At 44.7% G+C, this 27,297-nt stretch overlaps 1 protein-coding gene across 3 annotated transcripts in view; it reads left to right on the forward strand.

Annotated features, from left to right (window-relative positions):
- The first annotated feature begins 2,011 nt into the window (after positions 1 to 2,011).
- The window catches only part of LOC140421221 (forkhead box protein O1-like), a 64,856-nt gene continuing 39,570 nt past the window's right edge, over positions 2,012 to 27,297 (forward strand). The window contains exons 1-2 of one of the 3 annotated variants that reach the window (XM_072505765.1): positions 2,012 to 3,265; positions 3,579 to 4,013. In XM_072505765.1, coding sequence (XP_072361866.1) covers positions 3,591 to 4,013 — 423 coding nt within the window. In that variant the 5' untranslated portion in view covers positions 2,012 to 3,265; positions 3,579 to 3,590. Of the gene's footprint in view, positions 4,014 to 27,297 lie in introns of all 3 variants that reach the window. The other 2 variants (XM_072505767.1, XM_072505766.1) reach the window with 2 other exon arrangements.

Consider the following 27,297-nt stretch of genomic DNA (forward strand, 5'->3'; position numbering starts at 1 on the left):
AGGCTATTCTCCCAACCGGCATGGGAGCGGAGAATCGCGCCCATTGTTTTGCTTAGAAAAATACTTTTCGATTTCTGCTGTACTACACCTGTAGAGTGGTATGCTCCCCATACCACAATCTAGTAAAAGTCGTTGGTCAGGTGAATTCCATGATACACTTTGGGTTCTCTAAACCCTGGCCCATAACACACCATACAGTAGCCGTTGAGGCATATTGCCTGGTTCTTCTTTAGTACCAGTATGATAGTGGTCTACTTAAAGCAGGTTGGAACCTCAAAATGGAGTAGGGAGAGGTTGAAGATGTCCGCGAATACACCCGCCAGAAATGAAGCAGTTTTACACTCACTTCAGTTCAGTTAAAAGAACTTAACAGTCTTTAAAGCAGTACAGACTTGTTTGAGAACAAGGGGAGCTGAAACAAGCTGAGAAGCATCTCCTGAAAACATACAGTCAAAGTTTCTGCATGGGTCTGACAGGAGTCAGATCTTTTCTTTAAAGCAGTGTCAAGAGATCGCTCTCTCTCTCAAAGAACTTCTCTGTAAAGTAGTTTTCCTATGTGCCATTGGTAATTAAAGTGGATTGAGAGCTGAGATGTGTTTTTTGTTGTTTAAGTGGGAATAAAGATAGCAGTTAAGGGCTGCATTCACTGTATTGAGCAGTATTGTTTAAAGGGTAATTGTAAGCTATTTTCTGGTGTGATGTTAAAAAAATTTTTTATCACTGTGTTAGTAATAAAGTTTGGTTTAATATACCATATCCCCATTTCTTCGTGTAATCCCTCCTGGAGCGAGATATGCGTTCCTCATAGTCTTACATAATTAAAATTAAATATTGGGATTCTAGCCACTGTTGGGGCCTGGACTGGGATTGTAATATATATATCTTACTGAAAAAATTCAAAATGTCTCGCTTTTTGGAAGTGCAACGACTGTTGTCAAGATAGGCAATACAGCTGTCATTATGTGAAAAGTAAGATCCCCAAAACTGCAGTGAGATGATTCACCAGTTCATTTAATGATATATTTCAACATCCAACTACCATTCAAAAGTAAGTCAAACGACCCGATTCTGCCACTTCAATACTGCGCTGGCGGTGCCAGTCCAGATATGCTTAAATACGAAACATATGGGATTTCAGTTTAAACTGCTCTGACTGTGGGGGTCGGGCAAACATTTTTTTAAATCACTTTTACTAAGGGGAGTGTTTCTGTTTATGTTACTGTTAAAATAATCGGGCCACCGGGAAGCTTATTAGCCTGTAAAGGAGAGTTAGAATCGTTATATCCCTTGTGCATACCTGGAGTCCAGGCCACATGTTGCGCTATTGTATCTGGATTTATTTACACATCTCAGTGACGGCCGCCGTGCGCTTTTTATTGGCTAACTTGTTCTGTTGACAAGCTGTTTTAAAACGTTGCTAACCAATATATTGCGGTATTTGTTCGGTTGACCTGTCAATCATAAGAAAAGCACGCTCTACTTTACTCGTGATTAAAGGGCATCCACGTATTAGAGGCTTTTTGACATTTCAGAAGCAGATGCCTGCTCCGGTGCCTGCCGGGAGCTGTAGTCCATTGTTGCCTGCCGGCCGCCGGAAGCTGTTGAGACACGCCAGGGTTCAGGACTACAGCCCCCGACAGGCACCGCGGCGAATGCCTCGCGTCAGCTCCATCGCCGTGGCACTTTCCACTGGCTTTATGCTTCCAGCGAGCAAATAAACTGGAGTTCAACCGAGAACGTGACCCCATCCGAAATAAAACGTTAACGACTCAAATCTAGCGACGATCGGATCCAGCCGGCCGCCAAAAAGAGCGACGAGAGCCGGAGCGCCGCAGGCGGCGCAGTGTGAATCCAGGTTGTTGTTGTAGCTCAAGTCCGGGCCCTGGTGCGCCCCTGGGAAGCGTAGTTCCGCGGACGTCGGACCTCGCGCTCGCACGCTGGGAGACCGGCATGGGGAGGACTACAAATCCCGTCATGCCGCAGCGGGGTGGCCGCCATCTTCCGTCCTCTCTCCCCCCCCCCCCCCTATCATCGTCCCTCTTTGCGTCAGGCGGTGATGTTAACGACGCCATGAAAACGCGTCAAAAGAAGCCAAACGGGTCAAAACAGAGAGAAAGGTGAAAAAGAAAAGCGATATCGAGGGGGAAAAAAAACACAGCGGGTGCAGCTCGGGTTTGGGGGAGATTTTATTATTATATCCGACTGGCGGCCCTGGTGTGGAATCGCTGCCAATGAGGTTTGTCGGCGGTCCCGGCAGAGGCCGCCACTCCTCCTCCTCCTGCTGCAGCCGCCAAGGTGTCCGGTAGGCGAATCGGAGCCCCCCCCCCCCCCCCCGCCTCAAACTTGGAGGTACGAGGTTTTATTTGTTTTTTTCCATCGGTGGTGTTTTTACCCCCCCCCCCCCCGTCGTCAAGATGGTCGCTCGGAGTGGGAGTGGAGGCGCCTTGTGGCCGTGGCCCGCGGCGGGAACCAGGTCGGGTCTCAGCGAGTGAGGGCAGAAGCAGCTCCCTTTGCCCCTCTTCGGGGGAAAAAAAAAAACGACAACCCGCCCGCGGGCCTCGGGAGACTCCGCTACTTCGAATGGCTCCTTGAGAAATCAGGACGGCTTTGCAACCCGACGCAGATTGCTGAGCACATTGATTTTTAAAAAAAAGTTTCTCTCAACTCTCTCTCTCTTACCCCCTCCCCATTCCTCCCCCCCCCCCCCCCCAACGTCTTATTCAGTAAAACCTCCGACCAGAGTTCTCAATCCTGCAGAAACGGAAAAGAAAGGAATCAATTTTCACTTGCCCTCTTTTTTTTTATTAAAAACACTGCCTTCTTCTTACGCCAAATGAAGGAAGATTCTGTATGTGGCATAGGAATACAGAGTGCAAACGCACCGTTTTTGGGATACTTTTACACGGGAAGAAAACTATGCCTTTTTTTCTGCATTTACACGAATTTTGACCGAACTTCAAACCGACGTTACTGACTGCTCCCATGTCGAAGCAAGTTCCCCCCCACCCTCCTTATGCATTACGTCGTTCTTGCTGAAGATCGATCGCCATGTCGGCAGGCAGGTTGCTGCGTAAGATTGAAGATAATTTCGTGAACGTCGCTTTCAACGTTTAAATACAATCTGATTCTACCGGCGTGCAGTATTATATGGTTTATAATAAGCAAATCGGATTCTCCATAGGAAAGATGCAAAGTGTTTCGAGTATTATACTTTGAATGCGGAGCCTATGTAAATACTGGAAGGGACGTGTCAGAACATATTACAGTGGGTGCCAGTTGTGTTCTTCTTGATTGTAATTACGTTGTCTTAATTATCTGAAACTAAAATTGACCTTCGCTTGAAATCAAAATTAGAGCTGCCGAAAAGAACACGCATATTTCCATACGTGCTTGCTATAACGTATTTGACTTTAAAAATAACTGGGACAGTAAAGATAAAAAACTGTTTTTAATCTAAGATGTGGAAAATTTAAATGAATTGGAAAATGCATGCATTTTATAGGGCAGTAGTTATGGCCTCTTATTTAAGGAAATAAAATAGCCATTGTGTCTGAATTTAACATTTTTTTTGTGTAAAGCATTTTGTAATTATGGCTGAAGAAGCATCACAGGCTGAGATCGACCCTGACTTTGAACCACAGAGTCGCCCCAGATCGTGCACTTGGCCTTTACCGAGGCCAGATCTGACAACTGTCAAACAGGAGGACTCTGCCTCAGGAACCCCAACCGAAGAAGAAAAGCAGGATGTTTCTGATTCTAGTGTTGTAAAATCAGAGAGTGAAACTGGTTTGAATGCAGAAGTTTGTTCCCAAGTTGGTGCAACAAGTGCTCAACGGAAGAGTTCCGCTAGAAGGAATGCATGGGGCCATCAGTCTTATGCAGACCTTATCACCAAAGCAATTGAGAGTTCTCCTGACAAGAGGCTGACTCTGTCTCAGATCTATGACTGGATGGTCAAATCTGTGCCTTATTTCAAGGACAAAGGAGATAGCAACAGTTCAGCTGGATGGAAGGTAAGAATGCAGCTTTTGGAATAGGGGAGTTTGGTGTTTATTTTGAATTGTCAGATGCTTATTCCAGAACATGAGAATTATTGTTTGATTCAATTACTGAAACTCTTGTTGATACAGGATTAATTGTGCTGGCATATTATTACCATTGAGCATCAGCAGTAATTAGATTTGCAGCCATGATTCTTGGTAGATTTTACAAGGAGAAGATCCCCAAATGTGAATCTTGGCTGTTTTCTCAGTTTGCGGGCTGATTTTGTCACCTGTTACAAGCCTATTTGGAGTTATAACTGGGAAGATCCCAGAATGGAACCCTGGCTCAAAAGATTAACTTTTATTTTTGTTATTTAAAACGTGGAGGAACAGAGTCACAGGGTTGCTAATTAGTTTTAACAACAAAAAAAACCCTGAGATGTTGGATTATTACACACCACTCATAGAATTTCATAGAATTTACAGTGCAGAAGGAGGCCATTCAGCCCATCGAGTCTGCACCGGCTCTTGGAAAGAGCACCCTACCCAAGGTCAACACCTCCACCCTATCCCCATAACCCAGTAACTCCACCCAACACTAAGGGCAATTTATCAGGGCCAATCCACCTAACCTGCACATCTTTGGACTGTGGGAGGAAACCGGAGCACCCGGAGGAAACCCACGCACACACGGGAAGAACGTACAGACTCCACACTGACAGTGACCCAAGCCGGGAATCGAACCTGAGACCCTGGAGCTGTGAAGCAATTGTGCTAATCACCATGCTACCGTACTGCCCCTGAACTATTTTCTCCCCTTAGCTTAACAAATACACAGATTTAATGATAATCATGGAAAACAAAGTACTTCTTAAGCTACAATGGTCTCATTAACACAAAAGGTCCCTTTTAAGCACACAAGATGACTGGTCAAATACACACACTCCGTTCTGAACCCAAGTTAGTGTCTGTCTGGATTTCTCCTCAGAATCTCTCTCTCTCTCTCTTTTTCTCCCCCCCCCCCCCCCCCCCCCCCCCCCCCCCCTCCAGATGCTGATCACATGATTTTCCAAACTCCACTCCCAAAAACACACTTTAAAATCTTCTCTCATAATGATGTTTTCCCTTGGTGGTTTGTATTCTGAAATCCAGACCAGGTTTTCTAAATGACCCTTTTAAATAAAGCTTCTGCTCCACTTTTAACAGTAAATCCACTCAGGATTTTACATAAACTCCTTTAGGTTTCCTGTCTCTTAACTGCTTTTACACACACTCCAAGATCCAGCCACCGATTTCCATAGTTATTTCAACTCTTGTTCCATTTCAGATCTTGTTCCACAGGCTGCAGTAAAATCTCTCCCCTGAAAATCACTTCAGATATTGTTTTGGCTTCTCGGCCTTCTTTGCAGCTCTTTCGGTCATTACTGAACAGTGCTCTGATCTAGTGCCTTTAAACTCAGATTCTTGCAAGTTTCTCTTCATTTCTCTAGTTTCCTTAACTAGCTGTTCTTCAGATCTCTATACTTGTTTTCTTAAACATTACTCCGTGGTATGGCTTTTCTTCCAGCAAAGCTGAAACATGTCCCCCCCCCCCCCCCCCCATGCCTTCTAAATCACTGCTTCTGGCAGACCTGCCGTCTCTATCACTACATATCCTCAACTAAAATCAACGTAGCTAACTAAAACTTAAATGCTTCTCAAGCTTACAAAGCCCCAGTTGCTAAGCAGCATTATATGTAATTCTGTTTATTAATTCTTCACGCGTAGCCCTCTCTGAGCACAATAGAAACACAGTTGGAAGTTAATCACCCCAACACATACAAATATCCTTGTCCAGCAAATCTAACAATAGGTTTTGCCCTTCCAGGCACAGAAACATTAAATTAAACCCACTTAAACGTTTATCTTCTAATGTTTACCAATATAAATCCCTTAAAACACTTTTTTTTAACAAAGCCTATCCAGAGAGTTTGAATGGTTTGATTGTAAATAGGACCAGGTCAAGCTATCTAAATATCTGCATTACTCTTCTTTCTCCTATCTCTTCTCATCCACCCCCCCCCCCCCCGATGATTAAATGTAGAGCAAAGCATTTATGGGAATGATTACAGAGCTGTGGAATGGGTGATGCCAAACTACAAGCGTAAGTCTCCAGATTTATGACAGTATTGTATTTACAGAATTTTGATCAGATTTTCATTTACTATGTAAATTTATTTGATTGGATTTGTGCTGATCAGTGGCCAATCATTTGTCCACTAGCTCCATGTTGTCCATTGATACTTGTCGGCCTGTTTATCTAAACCCAAGTCTTAAAGTACCAACAGATCCTTTGGTGAAATGTATATTTTGAAGGAGCGATATGACATTACATTGTTTGAAGTTAATGGATTTGGCAGCTGCAGAATTCTATGGGCAGCTGATATATTCAGTACTCTCCTTGTCATCTCTTTTTTTTTCTTTTTTAAATTTCACTTCCAAGCATTTGGAAGATCCGATTTTCCTGTTTCTAGCATAATCTATACTAAAAGTGAGATCCATATAATCTAGAATTGACTTGTGCTGGATGTGTCCACACCATCAGCAGCAACCTTTATGATCATGTTGACATGTTTAATGACCTCAGTCTGTACTGAATTTTATAACAGTTTTTTCAAGGGAGGGCTTTGCAGGACCCTCCAGTCAAGTTGTGCTTTTCAGCATTGTCACTAGATGCTACTCGAGTGGAATATGTGCATTTTCTCCCCCTAAGAACCCCTGGCTGTGATACTGAGGCCAGCTATAGTGCTTTCACTTCTGGTTGGGCTAAGATCAACTAACTTGGGAGAGACCAGGAGTTTCTTCTTCAGATAGTGTTTTAGAATATCGATCAAGACTCTGCATTTTTCTTGGCAACCCAATTATTTATTTTTTTCCAATTAAGGGGCAATTTATAGAATCATGCAATTTACAGTGCAGAAGGAGGCCATTCGGCCCATCAAGTCTGCACCGGCTCTTGGAACGAGCACCCCACCCTCCACACTATCCCCGTAACCCCATCTAACCTAAGGGCAATTTTAGCATGGCCAATCCACCTAACCTGCACATCTTTGGGTTGTGGTTGTAGGGGTGAAACCCACGCAGACACGGGGAGAATGTGCAAACTCCACACCATAAGACACAGAAGCCGAATTATGCCATTTGGCCCATCGAGTGTGCTCCGCCATTCAATCATGGCTGATATTTTCTCATCTCCCCCCCCCGCCCCCATTCTCCTGCCTTCTCCCCATAACCCTGATCCCCTTCTTAATCAAGAACCTATCTATAAGATAGGACACACTGACAGTGATCCAGGGCCGGGATTCGAACCGGGTCCTCAGCGCCATAGTCCCAATGCTAACCACTGTGCCACGTGCCGCCTACCTGTTCTTCTTAAGTTGTCGCCGTATATCTCCCTTTGTCTCCCTCTTGCTCTGCTACTCTCAATTTCCCCAATCACTACAATATGTTCTAATTTCTCTCTTCTAAGTATGCACCCAATGAATTGTAATTGCCTTGGGTTGACTGTGTGCCTGCTTTCCTAAACATTCTCATGTATCTCAAAAACTACACCTCTTGTTGTCTTTAATTTATCTTGCATTGTTTTGCTTATTTTCCAATTCCTGCATCCAGAGAGTAACGTTAACCAGATGTATGTTTTGGTAACCTTATTCTGCTCTCCGTAGAGATGTTATATTTCTCGAAGATGTGTTCAACATTTTTCCCAAAAGATGTTATTAGATTACCCCGATAAGAAAATTATTCTACCTAATTTATTTCTTTGAATTTCACTGTTATTTTGCATTTAGATATAATCCTTCTCTTTGATATTACCGTGCATAATGTAGCTGCAGTTTAATGCTAATCTGTATCTGACAGTTTGTTACAATCATCTCAAAGAGGAGCCTTTGTAGATTACTGTGTCATCCATGTATCTCAGATTATTTATATTCTGTCCACCTACTGCAATTCCTGGTAACTCTGATATTTTATCATTTCACTGTAAAGATTGAAAGATCTGGGGTCAGAACACAACCTTGTTGCACACCTTTTATAGCTATCCATTAACTGTATTAATTCAAAAATATATATTTTTATTCAGACAATTTTTCATTATGTACAAACAATATAACCACCCAAACCTCCTCTCCTCTCCCCCCTCACCCTATGAGAGAAAAAAAGAGTCAAACCTTAAACAAAATACATAGTCAAACCCCTCTCCTCCCTAACAGCTGACGGTACCCAGCTCCCTGAAAAAGGAGATGAAAGGCTTCCACCTCAAATAGAACCGCTTCACCGACCCCCTCATGGCATATTTGATCTTCTCGGGAGCAAATATTCCATCAGATCCCCCAGCCATGCCAAGGCCTTGGGTGGCACCAGGGACCTCAATCCAGGCAGAAGTCGCCTCTGGGCTATTAGTGAGGTGAAGGCAAGTACATTCCTCCTACTCCTACCCCTACTCCTACTCCTACTCCTACTCCTCCTTCCCCCCCCCCCCCAATCCCCCGACCAAGCCCAGCTTACCTTCCCACCTCTTCCAAAGACTCCTCTTCTGTCGCCAACATCTGCCTATAGACCTCCGAAATCCTCCCCTCCCCTAACTCAGCCAAGGACAGGACCCTGTCCATAAGCGAAGATGACGGTACTAAGGGAAATTAAGGAGGTTCCTTCCATAAAGGATTGCACACCTGAAAGTAACTGAATACATTCCCTTTCGGGAGCTGGAACAGTAACAACCAATCCAGGCTGGCGGTCTACCTCCTGGAAACCTCCCGAAACCACTCCACCCCCACCATCTTCCATGCCCTAAATGATAAATCTAAGCCAGATTGTGCAAATCTATGGTTCCTGAAAATCAGAGCCAGCAGCGACATTTTGCCCCAGTTTAAAATGCTGCCTAAACGGATTCCAAAGAGAATCTAGCAGGGAAAACTGGAGTGGTGCAGTGACCAGAGCCCTCAGACGCGACCCTATGCATGAACCCTCCTCCATCCACATGGAGTCTGGGTCAAACAACAAACTCCATAGTCCCTAGCACTTTAGTTCACCCCCAGATCGTGCTTCTTAATAAAATCATTTGCATCCTCCGCCGCATAAAAGTAATAGTCTCTGTCCTTGAAAGTCACCCGAAGGGGAGCAGAGTACACCACTCCAAAACCTCATGTAACTCTGACCAGCCATGCCCCAACATCACTGTATATTCTGATGACATGGCCCTCCCATCTACAGTCTCGATGATCCTTCGCCCACCTCCGGACCCCCTCGTTATCCAGGTATTAATGAAACCTGAGTATGATCACTTGCGATGGCTCCTTAGGCGTCTGCCCCACACACACACCAACTTTCCGAACATCTTAGCCATATGGCCTGTGGAGTTGGAGCCAACCAGGTCCTTCGGCAGCCCAATGATCCTAAGCTTTTGCCATCTGGAGCAGTGCTCCAGATAATCAGCCTTGGCCTTTAGCACTCTAGGCTCTTTAGCCAGCAAAGCCATCCCTGCCTCCACGGAAACAATCCACTTACTATGATCAGAGAGCGCCACCTCCACCTTCTGTATCGTCGCACCATGTACCTTTATCTGCCGGTCCATCTTGTCCATGGCCGCCTGAATTGGGACCAAAGCCCCCTCTGTTCTCTTCTCCTCCAGATCCTCTGTGATTGCCTGCCGCTGCTTCTCAAATTCATCGGTCAAGAAGCTAACCAACCTCTCAGTCATACACTGAGGAGCCACTGACTCTTCAGGAAGCACCGCCATATTCACCCAGCTGAGGCTTGAGAAGCTTTTGAGTCTAACGATAATATATTGCCCGACTTCTGCTGTGAGCTATTTTTATCAGATATTACTCGAATGAGGGGAACGTATTTCATCCAACTATACCAATTTCCTCCAACTGAAAATCACCCATAAACTAGGCAGAAAGGGCCAAAACCAAGTACCCTGGTGGGACTACATGTGTGACTATTCACCAGATTATTGTCACTGGAAGTTCCATTAGCTGTATGCATAATCCCATTAACTAGTCAGGGGCCGGTTTAGCTCACTTGGCTAGACAGTTGGTTCATGATGCAGACCAATGCCAGCAGCGTGGGTTCAAATCCCTTACCGTCTCTATCATAATCTATACTGGTTGCAGCTGTTGGTCCCAGTATTTTCAGTGGCAGTCTTAACATGGACATAGAAGGGAAAGATCTATGTAGCATTTCGAACATCTGTTTGTGCCTTGGTGCAATTTCTAATGCATAGGTATACATCTTTTTGGACTTCTATTGCCCTCTCTATTACAGATCTTAAATATTGCATTTCTTGTTCCTTTTTCTTTATGTTCTTTGATATCTCTGGTCACGTTCTACTTTGTGCTCTCATTCTGATTCTTAGAACGATTTTGGCACATGAGGCAATTGTTCTGTGATTATCATATTATGTTGCACCTGTTTTAGGTAGTGCTGACTGGCCTTAATCTAAAATACCTTATGACCACATCAAACATTGTATTTACTCAAAGCCATGAGGGGAAATTATTGAAGTTATTGTATTGATATGTGTAATCTTTTAAATTTAGAATATTGTTAGTAATAGATTAGAACTATTTGCAACCTTGCCTCTGATTACAATCACAATTAGGCAATCATTTTTTTCTAACACGGTTACATAATGAAGTATTCTTATTTGGAGTAGTCCGTGAACAATGGTTCTGGGTAGACCTGCAGGTTCCAGTCCTGCAGCGTCCTCTGGTCTCACATGGTTGTTTCAATAGCAGACAGAAAACCTTTATCTTTCAATGTTTTCTCATGAAACCTGTACCATACCACTCTGGAAGAATTAACCTCAAATTTAGGCATGTTTTGCAAATTGCAAGTGCTGGTATATCTACTGTGACATTCCCTGTGGAACATATACTTTTAGTCCTTTTATTTATAAAAGCAGCAGAAAGTGAATAATGGAACGTATTATTCTGTTTGTATGGAGTTTTATGTAGTTTGATATGTCCCTTCAAGGTCACCAGATTGATTTGCAGTAAGTAGGCGCTGGGTTGTGTCAATTAGATGTAAATGTGGATTGATACCTGATTGTGGGACATACCATCTCTCTTTCTCTCTTTCTCTCTCTCTCTCTCTCTCTCTTTCTCTCTTTCTCTCTTTCTCTCTTTCTCTCTCTTTCTCTCTTTCTCTCTCTTTCTCTCTCTCTTCTCTCTCTCTTCTCTCCCCCCCCCCCCCGGCCACCGCCAGTCTTAATGCCTGAAGAACTTATCTCTTGTCAATAAAGTGTAGTCAATCATGCCAGATGCCATCGTAAATAATTATGCAACAGTATGGCAGAATGTTATAGAACTTAATACATTTTGCTTAAAATACTCTACCCTTGCCTTCACTGATTTGTTTCCCATCCTATCCCTTGGAATGATGCTGCACTGACTTTAGGGTGGCACGGTAGCACAGTAGTTAGCACTGTTGCTTCACAGCGTCAGGGTCCCAGGTTTGATTCTCGGCTTGGGTCACTGTCTGTGCGGAGTCTGCACGTTCTCCCCGTGTCTGTGTGGGTTTCCTCCGGGTGCTCGGGTTTCCTCCCACCCGAAGGATGTGCTGTTAGGTAATTTGGACATTCTGAATTCTCCCTCAGTGTACCTGAACAGGCGCCGGAGTGGCGACTAGACGATTTTCACAGTAACTTCATTGCAATGTTAATGTAAGCCTACTTGTGACAATAAAGATTATTATATATAACGCACCAACTCCCACAGCCCCTGGAGTGCACTTCTTCATGCCACATTTGCACTAAATTTCCCATTTGCTTCCAATTTCTATATCTCAGTTGTGTCTTTCTCACTATACCATTTTCCGCATCTGGGCTTTCGAAATATTCTATTTCCTCTCAGCTGTGACAGAAACCTAAATTTGGTTTGTCCAATTTCTTGAGCTTTTGCACCCTGCCTACCCACATTTTATTGACTAGCCTGCCTTTGGCTGTCTGCATTTTCCTAATTAAGCTCTATCCAGGTTGAAGTTAACATGATGTCTTTATACTGGTACTTTAGTAACCCTTACTATTGATTTCAAAAATTTCAGACCTTGACTATAGCTCCCACTTTCTCTTTGTGCTGGCAATATACTGTGGGTTTGTGAGGGGTCTGCAGAGGGGAAGAAAGAGCAGGTTAATGTTTGGTGCGGCAAAGCTCCAACGGAGCACTGCTGGCAAGGCAATTTGCAGCTCTTGGTGCTGGCCTTGCCTTTTTTCATTTCCCAGACTTTTGGCTGCTGGGATCTGCAAACAACTTTTTTACTTGCCTTGTTTCCACCCTCAGCTATTTATATGTTCTTTGTGGCCTTGGGTATGTCATCTATTACTCACACTCACTCACTGTGTGTGTGGAATTTCTTGTACTGTGTCTCTCTGTCTCTCTCTCCCTCGCTGTGTGTGTGCGTGTGTCTCTCTCTGTGTGTGTGTGTGTGTGTGTGTGTGTGCGCGCGTGTCTATAAAAAGTAGTAAACATCTGACAGGCTGCAATTGGAACGCATTATGAATTTTTTGACTTCCTATATCTTTTAAAGTTTTTCCCTTGAGTCTTGGAGCCAATATGTAAAATCAGTCCTATGAATGTAGGATGAGTTCTGTATGGGTAGGTAATCCATCTGCCTCTTTTCTCCCCAGACAGTGAAGTTGGAAATTATCTCAAATTGTCTGTTACCAAAGCAATTTCTGTTAGTGGGAGAGGCTATCCATATGTCAGATGACTGGCAAGAGAAATTTGCCTGTAATGTAGTTTTATGTAACAGACAGGAAATATGTATTTTCATGGTAATAAATAATATATGTCGCTAGAGGAGCTGTACTCCAAAACTGGCCAAAAATTGAAATGTCAATGTATTGCTGAAATGTTTGGTGTAATTTGATAGATGATCCGAATGAAGGTGTGGCTCCATTGTTGTGAGTTCCCTAACAGTAGTTACACTATAGGACAGAGTGTACAGGAACAAATACATGGGGCGTGTAAGAAAGTTACACAATAATCATGGTTGACTTTAATCTATGTGTAGACTAGACAAATCGGATTGGCAAACATAGCCTGGAAAAGTAGTTCATAGAATGTATTCAGCACCGTTACTTTGAGCAGTCTGTTCTATGCTACTAGGCAACAGTGCACCATAGAAAGCATCCTATCTGGCTGCATCACAGCCTGGTATGGCAACTGCTCAGCCCAAGACCGCAAGAAACTATAGAGAGTCGTGAACACAGCCCAGTCCATCACATAAACCTGCCTCCCTACCATTTCCTCCATCTACACCTCCCGCTGTCTTGGGAAAGCGGGGAGCATAATCAAAGACCCCTCCCACCTGGCTTACTCACTCTTCCAACTTCTTCCATCAGGCAGGAGATACAAAAGTCTGAGAACATGCACAAACAGATTCAAAAACAGCTTCTTCCCCGCTTTACCACATTACTAAACGACCCTCTTATAGACTGATCTGATTAATACTACACTCCTGTATGCTTCACCCGATGCCTGTGTCTATGTATTTACATTATGTACCTTGTGTTGCCCTATTACATATTTTCTTTTCATGTACTAAATGATCTGTTTGAGCTGCACACAGAAAAATACATTTCCCTGTACCTCGGTACACATGACAATAAACAAATCCAATCCGTGACTATAATGAGAGAGATTTGTGTTCAGTTTGAAGGTGAGAAGTGTGTGAGTAAAATTGTATTTTAAACCTAAATGAAGGTAATATATAGTAATCTTTATAAATGTCACAAGTAGGCTTACATTAACACTGCAATGAAGTTACTGTGACAATCCCCTGGTCGCCACACTCCGGCCCCTGTTCAGGTTCTTAGAGGGAGAATTCAGAATGTTCAATTCATCTAACAAGCACGTATTTCGGGACTTGTGGGAGGAAACCGGAGCACCCGGAGGAAAAACGCGCAAAAACGGGGAGAACGTGCAGACTCCGCACAGACAGTGGCCCAAGTGGGAATCTAACCTGGGACCCTGGCGCTGTGAAGCAACTGTGCTAACCGCTACTACCGTGCTGCCCATCGGTAATAAGGGCATGAAGACAGAGTCAGCTAAGGAGGCCAGGAAAACTAGGTTAAAAGGTAGGAGAGTAGACATGGGTGCCAGACCTTTAAGGAGATAGTCATAACTTCTTTAATATTAAATATTTATCTCAATGAGAAAGTAACATCATCTGTAGCTAAGTAAGGAATTTATTAGCATCAAATTGAAAGAAACGTGACAAATCTGTGAAGATTAGTAGTAGCTTTGTACAGATTTTATGAACCAGTGAAGAATGACTAGAATGTAAGAGAATGTTAGCTAGAAATATCAAAACTGACCGTAAACGTTGCTGCAGGTGTTTGAACAGGAAAAGAGAAACTGAAGTGAGTGGCGGTCCTCTTGTGTCTGGGAATTATTTATGGAAAACAAGGATATGGTGGAAGCATTGAACAGTTATTTGTCTGTTCTCACTATAGAAAATTTATAAAACTTCCCAAAGATACTTGGGGAGGGTGAATCTTAAACAATCACCATCACAAAGCAAAAGGTACTGATTGTGTTTTGTCTGATTTGTTAAGAGTTCTTTTGAGGAAGTAACAGGCAAAGTGGATAAAGGAGAATCTATTGATGTGGTGTGTTTGGATTTCCAAAGGCATTTGATCAGTTTACTACACAAGATAAGAGCACATGATGTATGGAGTGACAAATTAGAACAAGAGAACAAAGAAAATTACAGCACAGGAATAGGCCCTTCAGCTCTCCCAACCTGCTCCGATCCAGATCCTTTATCTAAACCTGTCTTCTATTTTCCAAGGATCTACTTCCCTCTCTTCCCCGCTTCATATATCTGTCTAGATGCATCTTAAATGATGCTATCACCTCTACCACCTCAGCTGGCAAAGCGTTCCAGGCACCCACCACCCTCTGCGTAAAAAAACTTTCCACGCACATCTCCCTTAAACCTTCCCCCTCTCACCTTGAAATCGTGACCCCTTGTAATTGACCCCCCCACTCAATCAAGTCCCCCCTCAACCGCCGTCTTTCCAACGAAAACCATCCTAATCTACTCAACCTTTCTTCATAGCTAGCACCCTCCATACCAGGCAACATCCTGGTGAACCTCCTCTGCACCTTCTCTAAAGCATCCACATCCTTCAGGTAATGTGGCGACCAGAACTGCACGTAGTATTCCAAATGTGGCCTAACCAAAGTCCTATACAACTGTAACATGACCTGCCGACTCTTGTACGCAATACCCCGTCCGAAGAAGGCAAGCATGCTGTATACCTTCTTGACCACTCTTATCGATCTGCATTGCCACCTTCAGTATAGATAAAAGTGTTGATTAGCCAAGTGACAAATTAATATTAGATAAAAGTGTTGATTAGCTAACCGGGAGTAGAGAGTAGGGTTAACTGGATCTTTTTTGGGTTAGCAAGATGTAACAAACAGTGTGCCACAAGGATCAGTGCTGGGCCTTCAACTATTTACAATCTAGATCAATTACTTGGAGGAAGGGACTAAATTTGTTGATGACACTCAAGATAGGTAGGATAGTAAGTTGTCAAGAGGAGGTGTATGGTCTATAAAAGGACATAGATCAGTTAAGTGAGTGGGCAAAATACTTGCAGTCGGACTTTGGGGATATATGAAGTTGTTCACTTTGACAGGAAGAATAGAAAAGTGTATTCTATACTATACTATTAAGTTGCGAGAGATTGCAGAATTTGATGGTACAGAGGAATCTGGGTGTCTTAGTACTTTAAAAAAAAAAAAAAATATATATATTTTATTGAAATTTTTTTTCCAAACAACAATATTTTCCTCTTACAAAACAAACGCAACAGTAACAATACAGAAATTTTTAACAATACACAAGTAACAAAACCCCCTTATCTATTGACCTAAACCCCTCCTCCCCCCCTCCCTCCCCCTGGGTTGCTGCTGCTGGTCATCTGTCTTCCCTCTAACGTTCCCCTAGGTAGTCGAGAAATGGCTGCCACCGCCTGGTGAACCCTTGAGCCGATCCTCTCAGGGCAAACTTTATCTGCTCCAGTTTAATGAACCCCGCCATATCGTTTACCCAGGCCTCCAGTCCGGGGGGTTTCGCCTCCTTCCACATGAGTAGGATCCTACGCCGGGCTACTAGGGACGCAAAGGCCACAACGTCGGCTTCTTTTGCCTCCTGCACTCCCGGCTCTTTCGCAACTCCAAATAGAGCTAACCCCCAGCCTGGTTTGACCCGGGCCTTCACCACCTGCGAAATCACTCCCGTCACTCCCTTCCAATACCCTTCAAGTGCCGGGCACGCCCAAAACATATGTGCGTGGTTTGCCGGGCTCCCGCCACACCTCCCACATTTGTCCTCCACTACAAAGAACCTGCTCAATCTTGCTCCCGTTATGTGTGCTCTATGTAGCACCTTAAATTGAATCAGGCTAAGCCTGGCGCATGAGGAAGAGGAATTCACCCTGCTTAGGGCATCAGCCCACATACCCTCCTCTATCTCCTCCCCTAATTCTTCTTCCCACTTTCCTTTTAGTTCGCCCACCGACTCCTCCCCCTCTTCCCTCATCTCTCAAAATCTCTGACACCTTGCCCTCTCCGACCCACACCCCTGAAAGCACCCTGTCCTGTATCCCCTGTGTCGGGAGCAACGGAAATTCCCTACCCTGTTGTCTAGTAAACGCCCTCACCTGCATATATCTCAAGAAATTTCCCCGGGGCAACTTATACTTTTCCTCCAATGCTCCCAAGCTCGCAAAAGTCCCATCTATAAATAAATCTCCCACCCTCCTAATTCCCAACTGGTACCAGCTCTGAAATCCTCCATCCATTCTTCTTGGGGCGAACCTATGGTTGTTCCTGATAGGGGACCCCACCAGGGCTCCCCGCATCCCTCTCTGTCGCCTCCACTGTCCCCAGATATTCAGTGTTGCCACCACCACCGGGTTCGTGGTAAACCTTTTAGGTGAGAACGGTAGCGGCGCCGTCACCAGCGCCTCTAAACTCGTCCCTTTACAGGACTTTCTCTCCAGTCTTTTCCACGCCGCTCCCTCACCCTCCATCATCCATCTACGTATCATTGCCACATTGGCGGCCCAATAGTAATCGCCCAAGTTCGGTAGTGCCAATCCTCCTCTGTCCCTACTACGCTGGAGGAACCTCGGGACTTTCCCTGCCCACACGAAGCTCGTGATGCTCCTGTCTATTTTATTAAAGAAGGTTCTGGTGATTAATATAGGGAGACATTGAAATACAAATAAGAACCTTGGGAGGACCATCATCTTAATTGCTTGCACCCTGCCCGCCAGCGATAAAGGCTGCATGTCCCACCTCTTGAAGTCCTCCTCCATTTGTTCTACCAGCCGTGTCAGATTAAGTCTGTGCAAGGTTCCCCAGCTCCTAGCGATCTGAATCCCCAGGTATCGGAAGTTTCTTTCCACTTTCCTTAGCGGCAAGCCTTCTATCTCTCTACTCTGGTCCCCTGGATGTATCACAAATAATTCACTCTTCCCCATGTTTAGCCTATACCCCGGGAATTCCCCGAACCCCCTCAAAATTCGCATAACCTCTATCATTCCCCCCCGCTGGGTCCGACACGTATAACAATAGGTCATCCGCGTATAACGAGACTCAGTGTTCTTCTCCCCCTCTAATCACCCCTCTCCATTTCCTGGAGTCTCTCAACGCCATGGCCAGAGGTTCAATTGCCAACGCGAACAACAATGGAGACAGCGGGCAGCTAATAAACCCGTTCCCAAACCCAAACCTCCTTAACACTTCCCATAAATACTCCCACTCCACCCTATCAAATGCCTTCTCTGCGTCCATTGCCGCCACTATCTCTGCCTCCCCCTCCACTGGGGGCATCATTATCACCCCTAATAGTCGTCGCACGTTAACATTCAGTTGTCTCCCTTTTACGAACCCTGTCTGGTCTTCGTGCACCACCCCCGGGACACAGTCCTCTATCCTCGATGCCAGTACCTTTGCCAGCAATTTGGCGTCCACGTTCAATAGTGAAAATAGGTCTATAGGACCCGCACTGCAACGGATCTTTGTCCCTCTTCAAAATTAGTGATATCGTCGCCTCCGACATCGTCGGGGGTAGAGTCCCCTCTTCCCTGGCCTCATTGAACGTCCTCGCCATCAACGGGGCCAACAAGTCCACATATTTTCTGTAATATTCCACCGGGAACCCGTCTGACCCCGGGGCCTTCCCTGCTTGCATGCTTCCCAGTCCCTTAATAACCTCGTCCACCTCAATCGGTGCCCCCAGGCCTACCACCTCCTGCTCCTCCACTTTCGGGAACCTCAATTGGTCCAGGAACTGCCGCATCCCCTCCTCTCCCTCTGGGGGTTGAGACCTATACAGTTCCTCATAAAAGGTCTTGAACACCTCATTTATATTTCCTGCCCTTCGCACCGTGTCTCCCCTTTCGTCTCTAATTCCTCCTATCTCCCTCGCTGCTGCCCTCTTTCGCAATTGATGAGCCAACAGGCGACTAGCCTTTTCCCCATATTCATACCTCCTCCCCTGTGCCTTCCTCCACAGTACCTCCGCCTTTCTGGTGGTCAGAAGGTCAAACTCTGTCTGGAGTCGTCTCCTCTCCCTGTACAATTCCTCCTCCGGGGTCTCTGCAAATTCCCTGTCCACCCTTAAAATCTCCCACAGTAATCTTTCCCTTTCCTTGGCCTCTGTTTTCCTTTTGTGGGCCCCAATAGAGATCAGCTCTCCTCTGACCACCGCTTTTAGTGCTTCCCAAACCACTCCCACAGGGACCTCTCCGTCGTCATTGACCTCCAGGTATCTCTCAATACACCCCCGCACTCTTGCACACACTCCCTCATCCGCCATCAGTCCCACATCTAATCGCCAGAGTGTTCTCTGCTCCCTGCCCTCTCCTAATTCCAGGTCCACCCAATGTGGGGCATGGTCCGAAACCGCTATGGCTGAGTACTCCGCTTCTTCCACCCTAGAGATCAACGACCTTCCCAAAACAAAAAAATCTATCAGCGAGTACACTTTATGGACGTGGGAGAAGAAGGAAAACTCCCTAGCCCTAGGCCTAAGAAATCGCCATGGATCCACTCCCCCCATTTGGTCCATAAACCCCTTAAGTACCTTGGCCGCTGCCGGCCTCCTTCCGGTCCTTGAGCTGGATCTATCTAGCCCCGGGTCTAGCACCGTATTAAAGTCCCCTCCTAGAATCAAGTTTCCTACCTCCAGGTCCGGTATACGCCCCAGCATCCGTCTCATAAATCCCGCATCATCCCAATTTGGGGCATACACATTAACCAACACGACCTCCATTCCCTCCAGCCTACCACTCACCATTACATATCTACCTCCGCTATCTGCTACGATGTTCTTTGCTTCAAATGCTACCCGTTTCCCCACCAAAATGGCCACCCCTCTGTTCTTTGCATCCAGTCCTGAGTGGAACACCTGTCCCACCCATCCTTTCCTTAGCCTAACTTGGTCCGCCACCTTTAGGTGCGTCTCTTGGAGCATAACCACGTCTGCCCTTAGTCCTTTCAAATGCGCGAGCACTCGGGCCCTTTTTATCGGTCCATTCAGGCCTCTCATGTTCCACGTGATCAGCCTCACTAGGGGGTTACCTGCCCCCCTCCCGTGTCGACTAGCCATTACCTTCTCTCGGCCAGTCCCATATCCCGCCTCCGCGCTCCCGCTCGCTCCCCCAGCGTCGCACACCATCCCCGCCCACCCACTCTTTAGCCATTTCCTTTTGGATTTCCGCAGCAGCAACCCAGTTGTCTCTCCCCCCCGCTAGATCCCTATCTAGCTTGATTGCTCCCCCCATGTCACTTCCGTACGTCAGCTGACTTCAACTGACCCTGGCTACTCCTGCTCACTCCTCGACCCCCCCCCCCCCCCCCCCCCCGTGTGGGGGAACTCCCATCCGCCTTGCGCCTGTCTTCCCGCCTTATTCTTTCTGGCGCGGGAACATCCGTTTACCTGACCCGCCTCTCATGGCGCAGCTCCCTTTCCCCTCCCCGTCCCCTTCCCCATTCTCCGACTGTGTCCCGTCTTTCCCCCATCACCGGCGCCCACATTTCCCCAATGTCTCCCCCCTTCCCAGTTTGCTTCTCAATTAACTTCACCCATAACAACAAAATCAATAACAATAACATTTCCTGCAGCATCAGTCCCTCAGTTCCCATCCAATTTCTCTTCTTTGATGAAGGACCATGCTTCCTCCGCCGTCTCGAAATAATGGTGTCTCTCCTGATACGTGACCCATAGTCTTGCCGGCTGCAGCATCCCAAACTTCACCTTCCTTTTGTGCAAAACCTCTTTGGCTCGGTTGAAGCTCGCCCTCCTTCTCGCCACCTCCGCACTCCAATCCTGGTATATCCGTACCACAGCGTTCTCCCATCTGCTACTCCGCACCTTTTTAGCCCATCTCAGGACCTCTTCTCTGTCCTTAAGGCGGCAAAATCGCACGATTATCGCCCTCGGTGGTTCTCCCGCTTTTGGTCTTCTCGACGGAATCCGATTTGCCCACTCCACCTCCATGGGGCCCGTAGGGGCCTCAGCACCCATCAGTGAGCTCAGCATCGTACTTGCGTACGCTCCACAGTCCACTCCTTCCACACCCTCAGGGAGACCAAGTATCCGAAGGTTCTTCCTTCGCGCTCCGTTTTCTAGGGCCTCGATCCTTTCAGTGCACTTTTTATGAAGTACCTCGTGCGTCTGAGTCTTAACCGCCAGGCCCAGGATCTCGTCCTCTATCTGTCACCTTCTGCTCCACCACGCGAAGCTCTGCCTCCTGGGTCTTTAATGTCTCCTTGAGCCCCTCAATTGCCTGTAGCATCGGGGTCAACACCTCCCTCTTCAGCAGCTCCACGCACCGTCTCACGATTTCATCCTGCTCAGGCCCCCATGTCGCCTGCGCTTTCTCCGCCGCCATCTTGAACTTCTCTCCCTCTGACCTTTTGGTCGATGATTCCTCGGGCTGCAGCCGCCGCCGCCGTTTTTTTCCTCCTTCGTTTGGTGGGGACTCCCTTCTCCCACACCCCACACCGGGCTGGGTCGACAAAAAATTCCCCGTTGGGGCTCTTAAAAGAGCCCGAAGGTCCGTTGGAGCTGGTGCCGCCGAAACGTGCGGCTAGCTTGGCATCACCGCAACCGGAAGTCGGGTGTCTTAGTACTTGAATGACAAAGTGTTAGTTAGTATGCAGGTATAGCAAGTGATTAAGACGATAAATGGAATATTGGCATTTTTTTGCAATGAGAATAGAATATTAAAGTAGCTAAGTTTCTCTATATAAGACATTGGTGAGACGATATCTGGCGTATTGTGTCCAGTTTTGGTCTCATTTGGAAAAATAATATAATTTGTGTTGGAAGTAGTTCAGAGGAGGTTCATTGGACTCTCTTTTCCCTGAAGAAAAGTTGAACAGGTTGGGCCTATACCCAGTGGCGCACTGAAGAACTAGAGTTGACCTTATTGAAACACAAGATCTTGACAGAACTTAATAGAGTTGATACTGGGTGGATGTTTTTACTTGTGGAAGAGTTTGAAACCAGGGGGCCACAGTTTAATAATAAGAGGTCTCCCTCTTATCAGAGGGAGCCAAGGAAACTTTTGTTCTGAGGGTGATTAGCCTGTGGAATTCTCGTCTACAGGAAGCAGTGGAGGTTGGGTCATTTAATTTATTAAAGGCCGAGTTAGATTTTTGATAGACAAGGGAGTCAAGGGTTATGGTGGCAAAGGTGGGGAGGCAGAGTTTGAGACTACTATCAGGTCAGCCATGATTTTATTGAATGTTGGAAAAGGCTTAAAGGGCAGCTGAGCCTACTGCTCCTAAGTAATATGTTCACTCCTATAAAAATTTCAATACAGTAATATCAGTTCTGTGTACTATAAGCAACTTTAGGCACCGTTCATCTTGACAACTCAAAATCCCTCTGAAGCCTAATTTTGTCCCAAGTCTTACATATTCTTAAACTTTGAGTTCCTGGGAAGTATGGACTCCAGAGAATGCTTGGTCTGAAGAACCATTGTAGGACTTGAAACATTCCTCTCTCAACAGATGCTGCCAGACCCGCTGAGTCTTTTCAGCATTTGTTTTCACTTCAGTTTTCCAGTCTTTGCAATATTTCGTTTTCATATTTTGGTTGAAATAAAAGCTCCCTGCAAGCTTCCTACCCCACCTTATTCGTTCTTAGCACCTGAAAACTGTAGAACTCCTCCTTCCACAGTTTTACATTCTTTGAGAGTTTATAAACTTTAGAAATCTCAAATAAAAACCAGATATGCTAGAGGAAATTAGGTCAGGCAATATCAATGGAAAGAAAAAAATAATGTGTCAGGTTGATGAGCTTATCTCAGCACCAGGTTAATTCACTTAAAATGTTAACTTTGTTTCTCTCCTCATGCTTGATGTCTGACCTGATTATATCCTGCATTTTCTGTTTTTACTTCGGATTCCAAACATTCAGTATTTTGCCTTTTTGTTTGGAAACCCAAGCTTGGCTTCATCTTATTCTGGTTTCTCTCATCCTCTTTCAGTTTTCTTCAATCGTAGTCATTGTGTGCAATGGGCCCTTCAAAGAATTTTCCTCTATGATTCAGTGAGCATGTATGAAGAATTTAGACATTCTACTGTAATGTTTCTGTTTCTCATTTAATTGTAAAAATGAAAATGCTTTGTACCCAAAATTAGAAATCAAAAAGCTGATTTGGAGAGATGGAATCATGGAATTCCTACAGTGTAGAAGGAGGCCATTCGGCCCATCATGTCCGCACTGACCCTCTGAAAGAACATTCCACCCAAGCCCACTCCCGTGCCCTATCCACGTTACCTCGCCTACACATCTTTGGCATTAAGGGGTAGTATATCATGGGCAATCCACCTAATTTGCACATCTTTGGACTGTGGGAGGAAACCGGAACACCCGGAGGAAACCTATGCAGACACAAGGAGAATGTACAAACTCCACCTAAGTCCAGAGTTGAACCCGGTCCCTGGTGCGGTGAGGCAGCAGTGCTGACCACTGTACCACCCGAGGGATTCTAATACTTCAAAAGGGACTTTGTTCACTTCTCTGGACTCTGTTCAGCCATTCAGACCATTTGAAAAGTTTGGGCATCCGTTTGGCCAGGGCTGGGATTGAAATTTGAGACTCCAGTACAGAGACTGTAAACAGACTTGCAGCTGTTGGTTATGTAACCAGCACAAGGGCTGCTGGAAATACTGGATTTCAATGCGTGTAAATTTGAAGGGAGATTGACAAGTCTGAATGTACTAAATCCATTAGTTTTATCTGATAAATTATGAGACCCTGCATGTGCAATAAGGTAAAGATTAATCACAGCTTGAGTTGTGCAACTATTTGGAGTTATTTCTGATAAACTTAAAGGACCCTCCAAATCATTTCCAAATTCATTATTACTGAAATGTGGCATCTTAACCATAGACATTGGATCTTTTGATAGAAAGCAGGAGGGTCAAGCTCTTGTCACTTATGCCAAGAGAAGGAGAGTGATTTTTTTTTTCATCTAGTTCCTTTGGTTCTTCTTAAGTTTAGACTGTGCCAGATCTGATGAGATAGAATTTTTAAAGAAGCTGACAGGTAAATTATAGATTGACAGCAAAGAAGGAGGCATTTCAACTCATGGTGTTTAGTGTCGGCTCTCTGGAAGAGCAATCTTGGCTAGTTCCACTCAACCCACTCCTTTCACCGCCGCAGCTCTGCAACCTTTTTTAAGTTAAATAATTTGCTACTAGTTTAACTTTGTTCCCTTCAGCGTTGTTGTTTTCCAAGCCTGCTGCAAAACCTGTCTAGTTACTTCTGCCATAAAAATTGAATTGGTATTTCCAATACCATGAGATCAGTAAATTTGTTGGTGAGCGTCTGACAGAGTCCAATCGTCTGGTGTCCAATGGTCTGGTGTATTTTAATAGCTGGTAAACTACCAGTTATATTTTTCCGTTTGACTTGAAAATGCTAACACGAACATAACAGTGACCTGTCTGAGTTTGCTTTTCATCATTTTATGGTTATAGAAATCGTACAGTATTCCCAGACAGTTTCTGGCCAGGGGTATTAAAGCCATAAAATGCAGTAATAAGACAGGAAAGATACTTTATTTTCCGAACTGTGACCATTTTAATGAGTCTGGTTCCTGTTGAAGATGGCTTTTAGCTTTGTGTTCTGTGCTATAACCCTTTCCTGATGCATAGTTTTTGTGGTCGGATACCATTCAAGTTTGGCATTCCTGCACAGAAAGGCTCTTGTGTTTATGTTGGGGAGAGGGAAGTTGCTAGTTTTACGAGACAATATTCTCATTGTATGCTTGGACTCAGAGGAAAATAGAATTGAAACTGGGCAAGCCTGTCTGATGTAGCTGCAGATGAATTTCAAACTTCAAAGGAAAAATAATGCCTGCCAATTCAATTCCTATTGGGATTCTGATTTTTATCTATTTGTGAGAGTGGAAAGATTTTGCGTTTTTTGTGTGTCCATGAGGTAAATAGAGACAACAGTGCTCTTTTCATCTTTTCCTTAAAATTCAAAACGTTGGCAATACTTGCAATTGTAGTAAGTTATTGCCATTTAAAAAAAAAAAAAAAAAAAAAAATCTTGTTCATCCACATTGTCAGACTCTCGTAAATCTGCATGGTTGTATTTGAAAGCTTTTGTTCCCCAAGGCAGTACAATTGTTTTTAACATGTTTTATTTCAAGAAACCAAGCATCACAGTCAAACCTATTGTAGTTTGAAATGGTGGAACTGGTATAGGTTTAATAATTAACAATCCAGGTTAAAAATATTTTTATTTTCAGAGAAAAATTATACGCTGCATTTCCTTGTGACATAATCATGGTATATGTTATCATTACAGCATGTAAAATAGGATGCACTGCCTATCTATCTATAATAGTAGTTTAACAATATTTAGGTGGATGGGAGCAGTCTAACTAGACTTGCATAAGGGGCATTCCTACCCCCTCCAGCTGAATGCTCTGTGTTAGATCACTTAGTACTGGGGTAAATAGTGGTGTATTTGCTCAGAGGCATAAACCCTTCTTTCCTTCCTTTTGTGTGTTGTGAGGCTTCTGAAAAAAGGCTGCCAGGAATGATTTCAGTTTGATTTTGCTCACCCCTAGGCAGAGCCTGTACACCGCTTAATGGCAGATGAGGCCATTGAGGCATGGAGCTTCACAGCACAGAGAGAGGCTCTTCGGCCCATCGTGTCTGCACCGACCATCAAGCACTACTCTATTCTAACCTCCTTTTCCAGCGCTTGTAGGATATGGCATTTGAAGTGCTCATTTAAATGCTTCTTAAATGTCTCGACCACCCTTTCAGGCAGTGAGTTCCAGATTCCCACCATCTTCTAGGTGAAAAGGTTTTTCCTCAAATCCCCTTTAAATCTTCTGCCCCGACTGTAAATCTATGCTCCTTGGTTATTGACTCCTCTACTAAGGGAAAAAATGTCTATGTCCCTCATAATTTTGTGCACCTCAAATCAGCCCCCCCCCCCCCCCTCCTCCCGCCTTCTTTGCTCTAAGGAAATCAACGGCAGCCTAACTAGCCATCTTCATAGTTGAAATGCTTCAGTCCAGGCAACATACTTTCTAGTGCAATCACATCCTTCCTATGGTGTGAAGAGCAGAACACTATACTCTAGCTGTGTCCTAATGGTACAGCTCCATCATAACCTTCCTATTCTTTCCTTTATTAGCCGAGGCATAGAATGTAAGTAGCCCATATGCCTTCTTAACCATCTTACCTACCTGTCTTGCTGCCTTTGGGGATCTGTGGACATGCATCCCAAGGTTCTGTGTACCAATTTGTGTCATATTGTTCCCTGTGAATTCCTGGCTTTGTTACTTATCCCAAAATGGATCTCCCCGCAACGTTTCAGGGTTAAATTCCAATTGCCACTGTTCTACCCATCTGACCAGTCCGTCAATATTGTCTTGTAAGCTAAGGCTTTCCTCCTTGCTATTTACCACACCACCAATTTTTGTGTCATCTGCAATCTTACTGATATACCCCCCACATCTAGGATTTACATCTACACCATTAATGTATGTGACAAACAGTAAGTGACCCAGCACCAATCCCTGCGGTACACCACTGACGCAGGCTTCCAGTCTTGAAAAAAAAACCTTCGCTCATTACCCTCTCCTTCCTGCGACTAAGCCAATTTCTACAATAATGGTATTGAGAAAATGCTGACTAGAATATGGAGAGAAAGCAAGAGCAGAATTAAAACTAAAACGGGTAATAAACTGAATAAGAGCTGAAAGTAAGTGAGAAAAACACAGGAACATTAAACAAATATGGCTTCACATGTGGTATTGAACTAAGGTGAGAAAGGGAGTGGAAGAGAGGAAAGAATAAATAAAATAATGATCAAGGATATTGCATCTTCATTTCCAGCTACCATTCATCTTAGCTATGGGGAGAAGGCAGGAGAATGGGGATGAGAAAAATATCAGCCATGATTGGATGGCGGAGCAGACTTGATGGGCCGAGTGGCTTAATTCTGCTCCTATGTCTTATCGTCTTAGCGTACTGTTTCTCAAGTACTGCATTTTGATGAGGGTATAGCAAGTAGCCTTGGACATGACAGTGGTACAGTTGGTGCTGCTGTTGCAAATTTTAATCAGCAATACTGTGTTTTACAGGTTCTTGTGATTTAACATTAACTTGGTTAGTTGTTGGATGCAGGTGCTTTAAATATCTGCAAAATGAAGAACATTACAATTTAGTATTGTTTTTGTGTAAAGCGTATTTCTGTTTTAATAATTGGTAAAGACCTCACGCATGTGGAAGACCTGTTATGTAGCCTGTGATCATGGCCTATTTTAGGCAATGAACCGTATGCTTGTACTAAATTTAGGCTAATAAAACATGCTTATTTCTGATAAATCATAAAACCACCTTGCTGATGTCACAGTTTGTTGAAACAAAAACTTGCCTTGTGTGTTCATCAACAAACTTGTTTTTAGGACTCAAAAATAAAATGGATTAAATTACGTAGAATGACCTACATTGAGACCTGAATGTTTTTGTTGTGATGGACCCTTCCTTCCTTCCTTCCTTCCTTCCTTCCTTCCTTCCTTCCTTCCTTCCTTCCTTCCTTTCCTTCCTTCCTTCCTTCCTTCCTTCCTTCCTTCCTTCCTTCCTTCCTTCCTTCCTTCCTTCCTTCCTTCCTTCCTTCCTTCCTTCCTTCCTTCCTTCCTTCCTTCCTTCCTTCCTTCCTTCCTTCCTTCCTTCCTTCCTTCCTTCCTTCCTTCCTTCCT

The sequence above is a fragment of the Scyliorhinus torazame genome, chromosome 5 (genome assembly GCF_047496885.1).
Source record: "Scyliorhinus torazame isolate Kashiwa2021f chromosome 5, sScyTor2.1, whole genome shotgun sequence".
Classification (NCBI taxonomy): domain Eukaryota; kingdom Metazoa; phylum Chordata; class Chondrichthyes; order Carcharhiniformes; family Scyliorhinidae; genus Scyliorhinus; species Scyliorhinus torazame.